Source organism: Rhea pennata, chromosome 1, assembly GCF_028389875.1.
Source record: "Rhea pennata isolate bPtePen1 chromosome 1, bPtePen1.pri, whole genome shotgun sequence".
Taxonomy (NCBI): Eukaryota; Metazoa; Chordata; class Aves; order Rheiformes; family Rheidae; genus Rhea; species Rhea pennata.
The window spans coordinates 136,932,102-136,949,122 of NC_084663.1; the positions used below are offsets into that span (position 1 = coordinate 136,932,102).

Sequence of the window (17,021 nt, forward strand, 5' to 3'; positions counted from 1 at the left end):
TAATTAGGTTCTCTAAGTAATGGATTTACATATGAGCTGGTTTGCCCTATTCCTAGGATGTAAAGCAGCCCGAAACCCAGCACAAGCGCCTGGATTGGTAAGGCTATGACTAGTCTGTATCCCTTTATAGCTCAATCATTTTACAAGTATGGCTAAAACTTCACTGATTCATTGAGCTTCATTGATTACCGTTTCCCTTGAAAAAGCCCACCTTGCCAATGCACATAACAAGAAATGTATTTTTCCAGAACCTTTTTAAAAGAAGCTCCAAGAAAAGATTGAAACTGGCAAGCACATGTAAGAAGGAAAAAGCTTTTTTGCTGTTTCTTTCAATTCAACTAACTAGTCCCCTCTGCTTTTATGAAGAAGAGCAGTTTCCACTGTTGTTCTTGTTTTAAAGAAATCATGTGAAAAGTTTGTTCTTCTTGTTGCTGCTGCCCGCAGAGCGCCAAAGAGATACCAATGGCACCTGCCGTTCCCACCTCAAAGCAGGCTGGCAAAAGCACAGGATTGCCCAAGGTCTGGGCATCCCCGAAGGGCAGGGCATCCAGAGCAGGCTGAAGGGCGCTGGAGTGGGACTGGCAGGCACACAGGAACCTGTGGCATCCAAAAACACCGCACATCGTCAGCACTAACCCTGAGATAGGCCAGAACTGGCCTATTTTTGAACAGCAGCTTGCAGACCACCTAGCCATGAAATGATGTGACAGGAAAGCTGAATGGCAAGGTCAAAATCCGTCTCAGCTGGCTTGGGGACTGTCCCAGGGTTGCTCCTAGGGAGCTTGCACTACACTATTGCCACCAGTGTGTACTGCCAGGTGACACTGACTGACTTGCCTATACGGTCTCTCTTCACAAGAACCCCAAATGGTGCAAATAAATCTGCTGGGAGTCTGGAGGGTGCTCAGCTGGCTGAGGATGCTTTATTGTTTTGGAAATACAGATACTAGGGCCTTGTCCACTTGTCTATTTTGAAATGTTACTCTGAAGTGGCTTCTTTTTTCTCATCACTGATTGAATTTGTCATGCATTAAGAAAGAGGTGCAATAATGAATGTACTTTTTTCAGGCAATTCTCTCACAATACTCTGCTCTGGATCTTTTCTTCAATGAAAGATCAATCTCCTATGCTAACCCTAGAAACCAAAGCTGAATTTTAGTAATAACCTGAATGGTGAGGATGCAGCAAGTCACTGAAGTGTTGCACGCGTGCAGAGGCACAGCTACATGTAGGAAGTCTGTCAGAATCAGTCATCTAGAGAAAATGGAAAAAGACAGTTGCATTTTCAAGGCAAAATACAGCTGAGGGAGTGAGGTGCTACCTGTGCTGCAAGGTGCAGCAGCCTAGGGGCTACTTCATGTACAGTCAGCCTTGGTAAAAGACATGCCTTGGTAAAGACAGTCACCACTGAGACCTCTGACTTTACTGAGCCTGTGCTCATAAATCAGCTCCACTGGAGCAGGAGCAGTTTCTTCGCTACATAGATCTGAAGTTCCTGGTTTTATGATGGTGGCAGCATACCAAGGTGCTACCATAATACCTAGAATAAATAATAGAGATAAAGCCCCGAAAGATATTCTCTTGTCTAGCTTTTCTGGATGCCAGGGTCTAAACTACATTTTTTTTTTTTTTTTTTTTTTTGTCTGAGTTTGATATGGCCATATCCTTTGTAAGTTATGAAATCATACTCATGCCATCTTGGAAATGACTTAGAGAAGGTTTCTTTCTATCCTCTACCTGGCTGACACCTTAGTTATTATAATTCTAATGGCACAGTCTCAGAGAGGACCATAAAGATCTCTAAAGCTGACCTAAAATTAGTTTTCTTCCACGGTGTTGTCCAATACCGAATTAGGACCCTCTGAAATGGTAAGCAAGTGCTATGAGCTGTTTGCCACAAAGTTTCAATTTCCATCTTTCGGGAAATATTATGCTGTATTGGACCTTATCATTTATATCATACTGACTGCTGTTACTACTGCACTCTGGGTCAGTGTCATTTCTGGGAGGAAATGCCTGTTTGGCAGGAAGGAAGGAGGAGATCTCTCTGTTGACTCAACTTTCTTAGGGAGGCCTGATGAGATAGTGCAGGTGAGGTGAACTGAGATGCATGAAAAATTAATCCAGCCAGTGATTTTCACATTGTTGTGTAACTCCAAAATTTTCCGCATGGCTATGCAGACAGAGGTGCTCAAAGATGAATTCCAAAGTTGCAAGTGATGGTTGACTCTTCATTTCAGAACGTTTTGAAATACTATACCTACATAAGATATGCCATATAATATATGGCTGTATGTTATATGGAAAGGAAGCAACACTACAAGAAATCAAACATAAACTAATACTTATGAAAATTCATAAAATGGGTTAGGTGAGATCTGAACCATCTGAAGATGCTGCATTTCTGACCTGGATCTGAGCAGCTGGATTTCGTCGTTTCAGTCTGCTGAAATCTCTAGATACATAGATTTCATCTTGTTCATCTGTCTTATTTTAGAGGACTGAATGTTGCTGCTGCAGCTTCAAACCACCGGAAGGTGTAACTGAATTATTCATTGCAAATATTATAGAACATGCAAATGCATTCCTCTTCTTGTTTCTTTTTTCATTTTCAAACACATCTCTAGCCAATTTGTAAGCATACTCAATATTAACACATATTACAGAAACAAAGGCGCTCTGTAAATGTCTGTTCATGGAATATGCTAGGTCTACAGAGTCACATGAGATTGTTTCCAGGCTCAAATTTCAAGCCCTAGACCACATGCCAAAGATAAAATGACTAAAATGACAATATTGGGAAATGTTTCTTCTGTCATCTAGAAGCCTTTGGTCAATGGAATGATGACTTTTTTTTTCCCCCCTAAGAAAATGTTTTGATTGAAAGTGTTGTGAATAATAGGGGACTACTCAAACCCTGGAAGAATATATAAACTAGAGTAAATCCATCCATTCATTTGCAAAATACTGCTAAGTGAAAAATCTATGCTAGGTATCCAGAGCCATCAGAAAACATGAGGCCATAGGACTTCTGCTTTTTATTTTTTTTCTTTAAAGATACAATTTTTACAGCATCACACTGCCATTTGCTACGTATTGTGGTCTTTAATTAATGCTATAGCTTTGACTCCACTTTCCCATCAAAAAACTCTTCATGTGAGGAAGCAGCGGTTGGAGAATCTCCCATTTGCCAGCTCTCATTATGTTGCATGAATTTCATGATGTCTGACAGTTTTCATAAAGCCCAAGCTCTGGAAGACTGAAAAATCTCCTGAGAAACTCATCTTTTGATTACAAGGAGAAAAAGGAATATTTGACTCCTCATGACTAAGAATACAAGGAAAAAAAAAGTACCTTTTTTTTGTTCCCCCAATATGCTCATTAACCCAAAGGCAAAATAAAATAACTCCCAAAACACACTATATTTGTAAGAAAAACTCTGTTTCTTTTCTGAGGAGGAAGGAGGGAAAGGCAAAGAGGGGTCATATAGTTTTTAAAAGAGTCACAGCGGAAATCAGGCCATTACCCTTAATTGACATTATAGAGAAAAAGGGGCTCTTTCTTGTCACTATTCACAAGGCTTTAAACTAGGCGCATGGTAAAGAACAGAGCCTTTTAAAAAATCATCATATCACAGAGACAGCAGCAAATTAATGTCAGACAGTGTACAAATAATGGAGAGATACTGCCTGGAATTGCCTTTATACAAATTAACAAAATAGCCCATTTTATTTATAATTCAGTCGCCTTGCTTGTGGAACCGAAAATGCACAAAGCTAGCACATCAATGATCTCACGAAAGACAGCTCTCCAAAACCATCATAGGTTGCTTTGCACAGTAATAGTAGTGTATGTGAATGAACAGGCATCAGCTGCATTTTTTTATTTCCTCACATCCCTTTTGGTATAAGCCCTGTGGAATTTTTGTGCTAAACCCTGTATTATGTGCTCATTGTATTTTATAGGATGCTTGGATTAGTACATATTAATAAAATTATTTTGTTCAGTGGCTGTGTCAGCCATATATGATTACAATACACGATAGGAACTGCTCATTTCTACACTGTTTCTAGGGAAGTAAAGGGTTACTAAGGGAAGTGGTGTTTTATCACACGTTCAGCATTGCACAAAAATAGCCTAGAAGACCAAAATGCTTGCATTAAAAGCTCGACATTTCTTTAATTAACTTTAGTACCACAATGACCTATTTTGGATATTGTTAGTATATGCTTTCTGAATGGTATACACTTAGTTAATGATATCTTGGGAGCTGCCTGAAAATCATTTCTTTAAATATTGAGAAAAGAACAATTTTGGTTCAGTACTTGAGCTACTCCCTACGTAGCCTTGACGGAGCTGCTGTGTTTCTGGTGGGGGCAGGGAGGCAGCGCACAGGCACCGTAAAGCCTTCATCTCGCAGGGCTGGGATAATGTGACTGCACAGCACGCGAGATCAAAAACCGTATGTGCCTTTCTGTTTCAGATGACCCTTCCTCATAACCAGATTTAGCGAGCTGTATTTTTTTTTCCTTTTAGCGGATTTGTTGATGGTGAAAGTTTCTAGACTTAACAGCCTAAGGGATTGCTCTCTTTTATTAGCCACAAGGAACAGCCAGTGTAGACACAGCCCAGAATATTACAATCGATCCACTCAAGCCTTCAGTTTTCATGCAGCTGCATTGGTAGCATTACTGCCCTACCTCCTGGAAACAGAGCTGAGCTTCATCACCTCTTCGCATGGGCCTTTGGCCACCAGACACGTAGCTGATGGTTACAGCTGTTGGGTCAGCATTGTCTTCTGGTCAGTTTGGACCTGCCATCCAGCAAAGGCCTCACACCTTGTTACTATTTTATTGAACCATACTGGCTTTCAACACACACTTTCTTTGATTTATACAGAGCTATGTACATCTATTGCTCTACCTCTTTTAAAAATACATTGTTTTTCTTTTCATAGATGAATCCACTGCAACCATACATTTGCTTCTGCTCATTTGCGCACATACTGTTCAGACAGCACAGTTCTGAATTTAGTCATGTTACATCCTGTGTTACCTGATTAAGATCAGTAGCTGGGAGTTGATCATTTAATTGACTTTTCAGAAACTCAGCTAAAAGTTTCCTGTGCCTTTCCCTTTGTATGTGGAGAATAAAATGAAAGCTTATAAAGCACATACCAGCACAAGAAAAGGTTCACTTTACTCCTTAAATCATCAGCATAAATTACTGCAAGGTCCTTATGCCACTAGGACTTCCCAAATCTTTGTACAAATTGCATGAAAATGGTACAGGCATGAATCCTGTTGATTTTTGCAAACACCTTGTTCTGCAAGGTGTTGCCATGGGACCCAGTGGGCTTCACCCTGGAGCACCCAGCACTCTTGGCTAGCTCCTTCGCCACTACCACGGATGTCCACCAAGCATCTAAGTAGGGACCAGGCTCTATGCTCCCTGGTGGAAGCTCAAGACAGAATTTGTTGCTGTGATCCTTGCGAAGTGTTAGGATGAAGCCCCAAATCTAACAACCGCCCCCAAGTTGAAGGTCAACAACCTCAAAAAAAAAAAAAAACAGACTTGCCCAGAGAAACAATTTTTGCTTTAAGGCAACTACTTCAAATGAATACAGGCTCAAGATCTAAATATACAACCAAGATACTGAAGAAACATGCTAAGGACCTCCAAGGCCTCTCTGAAAGCACTTTTCCCCAGAATGCTAATTACTCACTTCAAAATTTTAAGAAAATGAAATTACTAACGTCAATTCCTAGTAATCTCCTCAGCTTGCAAATTTTACCTATTGTCATTTAAGTGATGAGGCCTGTGTTAACTGTCGGAAACCAGCAAGATGGGCTGTTGCTATTTACGTTTAGGATTTAGTCATTATCTTAAAATTTAGAAGTTACCGGTAACTGTTTAATTTTGAATTAGGAGATAAAAATGCAGCTTTTTATTCCTTGATACTAATTCTTAGGGTCATTCAGCAGTCAGGAGATTATACAGTGTTCGGAACATGAGTAACATTTTAGTATTTATTTGCATGTTACATCATCCACCAATCTTATCTCTAAAATACTGCAAAGCACACGTCCAACAAAGGATTGAATATTCAAGCCACCTCTTCTTACAGTAATTAACGCTTAGTCTATTAATATATTATTTCAAGGAACTATAGATTTATACAGCAGAGGCTCAGTCTGAGCGACAGTACAGTAGGGTTCTTACTAAGAGCTATGCAATGGGTGTGGCAAAGAAACAAACTTAGCCAGATGTTTGCCGCTGTAAGTTTCTACATTAAGTATCAATGAATAAATATTTAAAGTGAAATAAATACTCACATGGCAACAAATTATAAGCAATGCAATTTTTACTGAAAGTCTACAAACTAGCTTCGAGGTATGCAAATGTATATTATTCTATTGGTCAGAGCACGTATCAAAAAACTGATAATTGACGATTGAGGTCCAAATCATGTCCAAAGGTTTTCTAGTATCCCATGCCTCAGTACCGGCACTTATGCTTCATATCCTTTGATACAGTTCTCCAAACAGAGGACATAAATACCATCCAGGTTTTAAAACATTTTATTTGCATATTAAAAAAATTGTGCATTCCAATAATTAAAATCATTTGAACAAAAAAAAAATGGCACTCGATTAACTGCATTTTACAGCTCGCAGGACCTTGGTACAGCTTTGCATTTATTCGTGTGTTACTATAGTTTACTGTAGTCCCACCCAAGTTCTTCTTTCATCAACATGCAAGCTCTTTCATGCCACCAGGACCAAAGCCAGACAGGCAGAGGGAAAGGCAGCGCCTTCATTCAGTGTCAGTAGTTCTCTCTATTCTTTTGATGTGAAAGGGGCAGTACAGTCATTTTAAACTTTATCCAACCTCTTTGCATCTTACAAAGTTAAACAGCTAAAAGAAGTAAAATAAGAAGGCAATGCTTGTGGAATGTACAGTGCATAATTTGGAAGGGCAGATTTCATTACGATTCACCCGCTTGCTTCTCCTGTTCGATTGCTAAAAGGGAAGGAAAAGACAAAAGAAGAAAAAAATGAAGATCAGGAACCTGAAATGCATTTGCACGACATTTGTTAAAAAAAAAAATCCGCAAAATTTAAATATATGATTTTTTTAAAAAAAAAAAAAAGTAAAAACTGGTTCGCGCGGATTCCGCGGGTTTTAGGGACGCGGGGGGGCTCCGGGCGCGCGAGCCCGCGGGCGGCTCCCCCTTTGTCCGCGCGCCGCGCCGCGCCGCCCCTCCCCGCGCGCCCGCGCTCACTTTCTTTTGAAGGCAGCGGGTTTTTCTCTTGCGTCTCTGTCTTCTTCAATTTCGACTTGTCAAATTTCTCAATTTCGGCCATGTCTGGTTTGTCGGACATGTTGGCAGGTGACTCTGCGCACACAAGGGAAGAGCCCGTTACTCCCGGCGAGCGCTCCCGGTCCCCCCTCCCACCACCACCACCACCCCCGCCCCACACACACTCCTCCTCCTCCCGTCCCTTCCCCGCCCCGGCGGGGCCGCGCCCGCGGCTCCCCGCCTCGGCAGCCAGAAACTCAGCGCACGCCGAAATTAAACAGCTTTATCCCCGGCACAGCATTTAAGGAAAGGAGATTAAAAAAAGAAAAAGAAAAATGAAAGTTTAATCCAGCATCAGAGCCGCCGCTGCTCGCCGCCGGCAACTCCCAGTATTTTGCATGCTGCTCCGCAGGGTAAAACAGGGGGCAAGCGCCTAGCGTTGACCCAGTTTTTAACTCATCGCGAAAAAAGAGATTTTTTTGAAATAAATAAAAATGCAAAAGTACAACGCCCGGACCGCGACAAAGCCCGCTCGCCGCTCCCGACGCGCACGCCACCGCCTCGCAGCGCCGCGGCCCCGAGACAATAGCCCCTCCGAGACAATACCCCCCCCCCCCCCCCCCCCCGCCGAGACAATAGCCCCCTGCCCGGCCCCGCTCCTCCCGCAGCCCGGCGAGGGCAGCGCCGCCGCCGCCGGCCCGGCGCGGCCCCGGGGGTCCCGGCGGCGGCGGGAGGGGGTGGGGGGTGGACGGGGAGGGACGGGGCTCTCCGCGCCCGGCGGGATAGGGGGCGGGGGGCGGCGGGGACCCACCGGTGTCGCCTGGCCGGTGATGCTCAGCCCCGCAGCCGCTCCGGTGCTCGCCGCTCCGCTCCGCACGCGAGTATAAAGGGCGCTCGCTGGCGGGGCGGTTTTATCCCCGCGCCTATGCAAATCGCGGTGATGTCATCCGCTAACCATTTTGCCGCTTTCCGCCTTTTCTTTTTTTTTCTTTTTTTTTTTTTTCTCTTTTTTTTTTTCTTCCTTCCCCTCCCGTCTGCCGCCCAGCCCTCTCTCCCTTCACACACGCACTACGCCAGCCTTGCTGCCGGGGTGGGGGGCGCCGCCGGGGCGTTTCAGGGGTGCCGCGCCGCCGGGTGGGGGGGGGAGTCTGGGGTCCCCACATCCCCGGGGTGCCCGCTGCGGCCGCCTCCTCCCCCCCCCGCCTTGTGCCCCGCAGGGCCGCGGCCACGGGCGGTGGCGAGCCCCGCGGGGAGGGGACGGGGGGCCGCGGGCGCCGGTGGGTGCAACTCGCTGCCCGCCCCGGCGGGGCAGCGTTCCGCGGCCCGCCCGGCCCGGCCCGGCTCGGCTCTCGCCTCGCCGCCGTTCCGCTCCGGCTCTCGGTGCCCATCTCCCGGTCGGGCGCTGTCGCCTCGCCGAGGGTGTTACGCCGCTTTCCGCGTTGGAAACGCAAAGGCGCAGCCCTTCGGAGGCAGAGCCCCGCAGCCTGCCCCCCACCGCCCCGCTGTCTTTGCAGCCCTGCTGCAAGGAAAGAAGGAAATCCCATCGCTCTCCCTGCAGCCCCGCTGCAAGGAAAGAAGGAAATCCCATAGCTCTCCTTGCAACCCTGCTGCCAAGGAAAAGAAAGAAATCCCCCCGCGCCAGGCCAGGCTTCGGCGCGGGTTCAGCAGACAATAGCTGCAGCCCCCCGCTGCCCCCTCCTCGGCTCCCGGCTGCCTTGGCCGGCGGCGAGGCATCTCCTGGCTGCTGTGGTCTGGGGTGGCTGGGCAAGGCGAGGCGCGGGCCGGGCCGGCCAGCTCCCCGCGGTGCGGAGCCTGAGGTTTTCTCTGCGGCTCGTCGGGGCAATTCAAACAGCAGGCCCTAAACAACAGCAAACCAGCACAAAAATAGTATAATCTAATTGTTGGGGTGGGGGGGAGCAGGAAGGGATGAACAGAACGGGTGACTCATTTCTGTATTTACAGTGTCGGGTAGTAAACTGAATTATCCATGCAAAATTACGGGAGGACGTAGGGGGTGTCTGTGCATGTGTGTGTGTGGGAGAATGACAACAGCTCAGGCAAATCTCTGCGCCTTTGTCTAGCAGCAGCCGAGCCGAGCGGAGGGAGCGGAGGGGCGGGGGGAGACGCAAGATGTGAGAGGGTGGGAGAGGCCTTGTGCAAACCGGGATTGGGTGCGTGGAAATTAGCTTAATTTCTACTGCTCCTGGACCATCCCTATAAAAACCATTTAGTGATTTGCTCCTTGCTCCCTGCCCTGCAGCAGTACATCTGATGCGAGCATGATTGTTGATGAATTAAAAGCCATGACTCGTAAACAGTATTAACATATGCAAAGGAGAATTGTAAATACATTTCAATAAATTCCCTGGGGATGCTGCGTCCTCCGTTTCATGGTGGTGCTCTTCCCCCTTGGCCAGCCATTTTTCATAAAATTTCCAGAGCCATAATTCCTTAGGAGAAAATTTTGTCTCCGTGGCATTCCCTATAATACTTCCTACAATGAGCCAGGATTCCCAGACAGCCCAGGGTCTTCTTAAAGCAGAGTTTGTGTTGTGGTGTATGAAGTCTATTTTTTCTCCCTTAGTTTATCAGCCCCTCCAAAATTGAGATTAACAGACTGTATTGCTGAGAGAGATGATAGGAACTAAAATTATTCCTGTGATCCAGGAACTGTGTGACACTGGAACTGTGAAGGCCAAAGGAATCACTTAGGAAAGAAACGGCAAGGTTCATATTGTATCATTTGGGAATATTTATTGATTTTCAGAATAACAGCATTAAAGGGATTCTAGAGGATTCTTCAGTCCTGGACACCTACTAACTTTGCTAACATATGAGCAAGTTTGAAAGTTTAGTGCTTCGACACTTTCGAGCACTGAACCTTGTGACCATGAATTGTGAAATTTCTCTAATTATCAGTTCATCCTCGTGCCTGATAATACTGTAACCTCAGACTTCTCAGTTTTGAAAGAAGATTTTTGACCTCTTCAGTGGTGATAAGAAATCTAATACGTGTATTCTTTAGAATTTTTCTTCCTGACTGGCTCCTGCTATCGCTTATGTGTGTGCCTAACCAAATCAGTATTCCCCTGGCCTGAGTGTGGTGCCTGCACTCCTGAAATTAAAGAGCGATGACAGTTTGCAGGACTGGGGTCTGATTTGTCAGAAGCAGCTTGTCCATTAGCAGTACTAGCTTCTTTCGCTTCTCCTCGTTTGGAGACGGATTCATGGCTCCCTTAAACCAACGTAACCATGAACTTCAGTGGAGTTTTGCTGATTTCTGTGAATTAGGCCCCTCTGATAAGTTTAGATTTGATTACAGTACTGGAGACAAAGACTTTACACTTCTGCTTCATCTCTGCCTTCCTATACGGTTGTTCTCGTGAATTAACACTGATAGTCACAGTTTCATCTTAAACAGAAAAATTGTATGCACTTTACTACATGTATGAAGACAATATTGTCCCATGGAAGCAAACGAGGGTTTTGCATTTCAGTGGCAGGACATAAGCTAATTTCTGTAAAAGTAAATCCATTTTTATGGCATTTTTATTACATATCCATATCCTTTTAGGTTTGCTTCTTCTTGTTGCTATTTGGAGAATGTGAGAAAGATGCTCGTTCATACAAGACTGCCCCATGCCAAAAGACTTTGGGAGATAACAAACTCCAAAGTGCGCTTGGATATTGCAAAGCCAATGTCCTCAGTAAACTTCCTAGGCCACATTATGTAAAGGATAGCTGGCTTAGGAATTCTTATTTTGGATATTGATGAGTTTTAACAGCTTTTATTGCTCTTTTTTTTTGTCAGCAGTCCGTTACCATAATTAGTTAAAACATTTCAGACTATATGTATTCAGTGATGTAGTAGCCCTCTAGATATGCCTTCTCTTAGCCATTTGCATGTTAAACAAGTGAACTTTTCGCACGTTGCTGATCTTATTTGCTAGAAGGAAATTGGACTCTTGCAGTGTAGTTTGCAACTACGCTGAGGGCATGAATTATATCAAGGCTGCAAGTTCTTTCTTGCATTCCGGGAAATTTGCGTGGTAGGAAAGAGAGTAAGTAGTCAACCATAGTTCTTATATCTCATTTTGCATGTCTGTGTTTGAAGCCGTGTTGAAAAGATCAACGCTTCTTTTCCAGGTAAGTATATATGGTCCCTATTTGTGAAACTTGGAGGCTGAGGTAACGTCCCCAAAGCTATGCAATGTGGGCTTAATCAGATACCCATTGGTGTCAATGAAAATGTCTATATCTAAAATTGACTTCAATGGGCTTTGGCTTGAACTCTGCTGAAGGTTTTAAAACATGAGCAGGAGCACAAACTTTCTAACGTTGTGCTAAGTTTGCCGTACTCTGTCCGCCTTTATTAAACAAAACTGAAAAGTAATTATATCACAAACAGAGGACACAAAATGCCTATGTGATAAAGCACCAGAGATTAATTCCCATATCAGCTTATTATTCATAATAGAAGAAGGGATCTCTGGCACATCAGATGACTAGGTAGATAAAAATAAACTCTGTATGTAGATTTCTCCATCATATGGAAAACAAATTAAAGGAAGAGTAGCCAAGAGATTGTTTTACAGATTTCAGTTTCACATGTAAAATCTTATTCTCACATGCTTGAGTCTCGGAGGGAGACTGCTTTTCCCTAGTTCAGCATACTGTTAGAGGAAACATGAGCTGGGAGTGTAAATGAGGAGACAAGCACTTTTTGTAGTTTCTTCCTGCACTACCTAGCTGCCAACAGTACAGGAATGTTTGTGGGGGCATCAGCATTTTGATGTCTGGTTGTTTGTCTGGGCGCACCATTTGTTTTGTGTTACATCCCGCCATACGCTAGCTATAAGAAGAAAAAAGTAATTTGTGGAGCAATGTGTTTACAGGGAGAGTCTTCCCCACCACCACCCCCGCCCCACCACCTTATACCAGAAAAGCAGCTGCAAAACGCCTGTTCTATCTGAATAGATACTGGTGCTTATTGGCTTTACAAGTAATGGCATTTCCTTTTTTCACTGTGCTTGACAAAGGGAATTTTGCAACAGGTCGTGACTTTAGGCAGGTAGTGCTTGTGGGAGGAGGGAGGCTGGTTTGGGGAGCTCAGATTGCTGCACAGGAAGCCAAATACCCTACAGTAGCAGACGCTCCTCTCCCACACCAATCTGTCTGACTCCGTCTTTCCTGCCTCCCTTTAACCCACGAACAAGAAGAGTGTTGAGCCTTTCTTTTAGTGCATGCACAAGTTAGTGCAAAGCACCAGTTTGGAAGATAGGCTATTTGATCCTCCGAGTGGAAGGCTGCCTGCATGTAGCGATCACAAAACGTACGAGATGAGGAGGCCTTCGGCTCTGGCTTCCAGCTTTTGATGGAAACTAAGACTTTATCATGTTCTCAAATTTGCAATACATGGAGAAACTAATACAAAGGTCTCTGGACTAAAAGTGTCTAAACCACTCTTTTTGGCTGGATTTCTTGGCTGCCAGATGTACATGCAAACACTAAGTTTAAAAGCCATTTCTAGAAATAGTTACTGATTGATTTACAAAGTATTTGAAAGAACTGAGAACAATATCCTAGCACATCTCTTGTCTGAAGAAGGCATTTCTGAGCCAAAGTTCAACAAGTATTTGTCATCACTTCCTCAAATTTGCAGCAACTTTTATTTTGTTTTATTTCCTGCAGTTTACATGAGTAAAAGTAGTAATTGTGAAAGCGCGTAAGTAACAGCATTGGCATAATGCATCACAAAAGCATCACCACCCTAGTTTCGGTGCAACTCAGCCTTATCCAGCAACGTCTTGATTCTCCAATGTTAGACTTCTCCTATGTAAAATGGCTAATTATGTGGCGTGTGCATTGGTGTCAACAGAGAGTACAAAGAGAAATAAATGAGGAGATTGGATTTTTATGTTACTATTGAATTTGAGTTTCTTTCAATGCAAAGATAAAGCTAGATATACATTCAAAATACTGTGGTCTCTTTATTCAACATACAAACAAATCCATATATACAAAAGACAAGAAGGCTATTCTTATCACAATTCCATTGAAAAAAAGGATGACCAAAATAAACACAATGACTGAAGCAATGGCTAACGGCATTAAACTGCCTAGGCTATCCTGTGGCCTAAACCCTGTGGGGACTGTCATTTTACTTGCTCCTAAGAGGCAGCACAGAGATAGGGAAATACTACTCCGTGAAAGTCTCCAAAGTGCCCAGCTGTGTGCAGTACTGCATGCAGTACTCATCGATCAGCAGCAGAATGACAAAATATGCCTGATACTTTGAATTATGTGGAGCCAACAGTGGGGTTCCTGCCCCCAAAAGCTGATATTCTCAAAACATAATTTTCATAAGCCATAGTTTTCATAAACTCAATTTGTGAGTGCCCTATGCATATGCTATACTAGAATTAATTTATTTAGTTTGGAAAATATCACTGCCCTTGAGAATACACCTATGCTGGGCACTCCTTCATATATAGTTGTCTCTGAGCTAACTTTAAACTCGTGGCAACTTGGAGCTCACTGTGAGTTTACTGCCTTGTGTTGATTTTCTTGGGTGGATTTTACCACCCATGCTGACTGCTGCTAGCCGTATCTAAGGAAGTTACTTTAAAGCTAATCCGAGCATATTTGGCCATCAGCTCCCTTGTGTTTCTGGCTTCTCAAACACAGACAACTGCTACAAAATTTTATCCTCTCTCTTATGAGATCAGAGGCAGGTAACACTTCTCAAAGTTTAGGTGAGAGTATGCTTATCTGTCTGTGTGTCTGCCTTTGTGTGTGTGTGTCTGTCTCTGTACCTACATATCCTCTACTATTCCCTACTTAGATTAACTTATTTCTAGCAAGAAAAAGTAGAAACTAAGCTTATTGCACAACCAGATTCAGAAATGACAGTGAGGTCTACTCAAAACCTGACTCACCTCCCTGTAATTTGAGCTTCCACCAGTTTGAGGAGCATCAGCTGGAGCAGTAGAGGTAAAACTCATCTGAACATTTATTTTTTTATTGAGGTGATGCTTTTTGCACAGTACATTTGTAAAGAGCAAGGAAGAAGCATTTCCACTGACACAGCCATGAATTTTAGTTGTCTCTGGCAGGAGCAGCCTGGATTTGGAGTGTTGCGGGGTGTCCTTCTTGAGAGCGAATGGCATAGCTATTGCAGTGTGAAGGCATCATCACCCCACCAACATGTGTGACAGAAAAGTTGGTCCTGGCATTTGTACAGCTCTTGAAACTCTCAGTGCTTTTGGCCTCACATTTCCCTTGCAGGGCAGAGGGGAGTTACAATATCTGCGTGCAAACACAGATGAGTACTGTGAGGGACATTGGATGAAGCAGAGTCACGTGCTCTTGGCTATGGGTTGAAAAGGCCCCGCGCTTGCTCAGCACTTAGGGTTGTCCCAGGCTTGTTTATGTCTCTCCTTGATTATTATTACTATTGGGGCAGTTAAGGCAGGCAGGCAGGCACGAGGCTTTGGAAAGTACTACTTTTTCAACTGCTCAGCAGTCTCCAGCTTATTCTGCACAGTATAGACCAATGCTAGCGGTTAAAGATTGATAAAGCTGGTGATTTTTATGTTTAAAAGTGTCCTGGCAGGAAAAAAAGTAGTGTCAGAGAAAAATGGAGCTGAATTCATTTTTCCTCATAGGAAGAGGAGCTCTCAGAGAGACTTACAGTTTCCAGACGTAGCAAGGTCTGTTGTGCCCACTTGTTGAAGTGCCACCTCATCCGTCCTCTGTCAGTCATTATCACTAGGTGCCAGTTTGTTTGTATCTGACAGAAACAAAAGCGTCTCCTGGCATGTTGGTGGGAAGATACAACACACATGCACAAAAAAAACCAACAACAGTAACAACATCCCAACATGAATACATATTGATGTAGTGAGTTACTGCCAAAACATGTTACTACAGGAAGGCAAAGAGCTCACATCTGTTCAGAGGTACACAGCTACTTTGCACCTCAATGCAAACTATCACATGTAGCACAGAGAATGAAAATATGCAGGCTCCACTTTTTCAGTCAATGGACTTTTTGCTGGTGATATCAATGAGAATGGGGTGAAGCCCAGATTTTATTTAGTTCAGTTTCCAAATATGCCTTAAACAGAATGCATGTGAAACCCAGAATCATATCAAACTTTCCAAATAGAACATGTCTTAACTTAAATGTATAATCTCTTTCTCTTCTGCTGATTATTGCCCTACACATGTAATTTGAGTTTTATTTCAAAGCTGCAGTTTTGATAAAATCAGAATTACGGGATAAGAAAGGTCAGCAACTCTGTAGAATGAAGTAGATGTGAAGGTTCAATACCTTTATCCATAAATCTGGAGGAAGAGCCTGTGCTATTCAAGCAGAATTTTGTCCACTAGTAACGAACTGCTGCCATCACTGGGCTGCAATTTGTATTGACGCACACTTTTAATACTAGATGTCTAGGATACTTGTAATGATAGCCTAAATATTCAAGACTTTAGTCTAAAATGAAGCCATGCCTCCATGAGATAGTTGCAGAGAGCCATGTACCAGATGAAAAATTTCATGACTGTCTCTGCAATACACACTAAATATAGTTTATCTATGGTTTAGATATATTCACAATATATGTGTCCTGAAATAGGACACATGACTCTCAGCACTTTGGAGTAACCAGTGCCCTACTCATTGCTAAGTTCATCAAAGATCCAGAAAGTAAATCCCTTGAGAATCTCTTAGTATGTGCTTAAACACAGTAGGAAGCACGACTCTACAAAACTGTGATTGTGTCCACCATTTTCTCTGAAAATATAGCGAGAGACTGGGGTGACAATAAAGTGCATATACACATGCACACATATACATACACACAAATAAAATATTATATTATATTAGCTCCGGGGATTTAGTTACGCTTCTCAGCCTGAAGGAGATTCAGACCAACAGCTTTTGTCTTGTTGGAAAATATCCTACCTATGCAGTAATGGTTAATGTAGTATGTCCAGTTTACACACCACTAAAATGAATATAAAGGGGAAGAGCAATGCAGAGTCATACTTATTTGGAGAGAATCAGACAGAATTATTTAAGAGGAGAGTTCAGGCTCTTTAGCCCAAATGGATTTTCTGGAAAGATTCATCAGCCTGTAGTGTGCCATCCCTCCTAAGCACTGATGGGTACAGCATGCGCTGCCAGGTGCCTGGCAAAGGAGCAGCTTTGTGTCTGCTCAACCCTCCCATCCATGACCTGGGAGCATCCACCCTGGCACAAAGTTCCCCCCCTCCTTTGGACAAATGTATACTGTACACATAGTAGCAGGATTCCTTTGAATCTGCTGTTACTAGTTTTGTCAGAATCCAGTTGAGACAGATTTAGAAAACAAAGCATCACCTGAATATGACCTCCTGCTCTTTGGTGGGTTTCTTCAGAATTTTGAAAGAGGGCAAAGGTGATTTCTCTCAGTCAGAAGATCACTAGCTGTGACAAGCTGATCTCAAAGTAATTTCCGTTTTCCCTATTTTTTTTAGGTAGAAACTGCAGTCTGCTATTTCCTTGAAGGAAACATTTTTTTGGGTTAAATCAATGCAACTTCCAATTCTTTTTAATGAGTAGCTATACAGAAGACAGCAGTTTACTGAATCCATGTTTCTATCAAAAGCTATATTAAAAGATGAGAATGGACTGAAGCATATAACACACAATTGGTTCATGCGCAAATTT

At 43.5% G+C, this 17,021-nt stretch overlaps 1 protein-coding gene across 1 annotated transcript; it reads right to left on the bottom strand.

The window, feature by feature from the left end:
- Nucleotides 1-6,565: 6,565 nt before the first annotated feature.
- Nucleotides 6,566-8,217, bottom strand: TMSB4X (thymosin beta 4 X-linked). The gene is made up of 3 exons (XM_062574551.1): nt 8,115-8,217; nt 7,286-7,399; nt 6,566-7,023 (listed from the first exon to the last, which is right to left on the bottom strand). Exons 2-3 carry the CDS (start codon nt 7,383-7,385, stop codon nt 6,989-6,991), a joined length of 135 nt encoding a protein of 44 aa, XP_062430535.1. The 5' UTR covers nt 7,386-7,399; nt 8,115-8,217; the 3' UTR covers nt 6,566-6,988.
- Nucleotides 8,218-17,021: the final 8,804 nt, after the last annotated feature.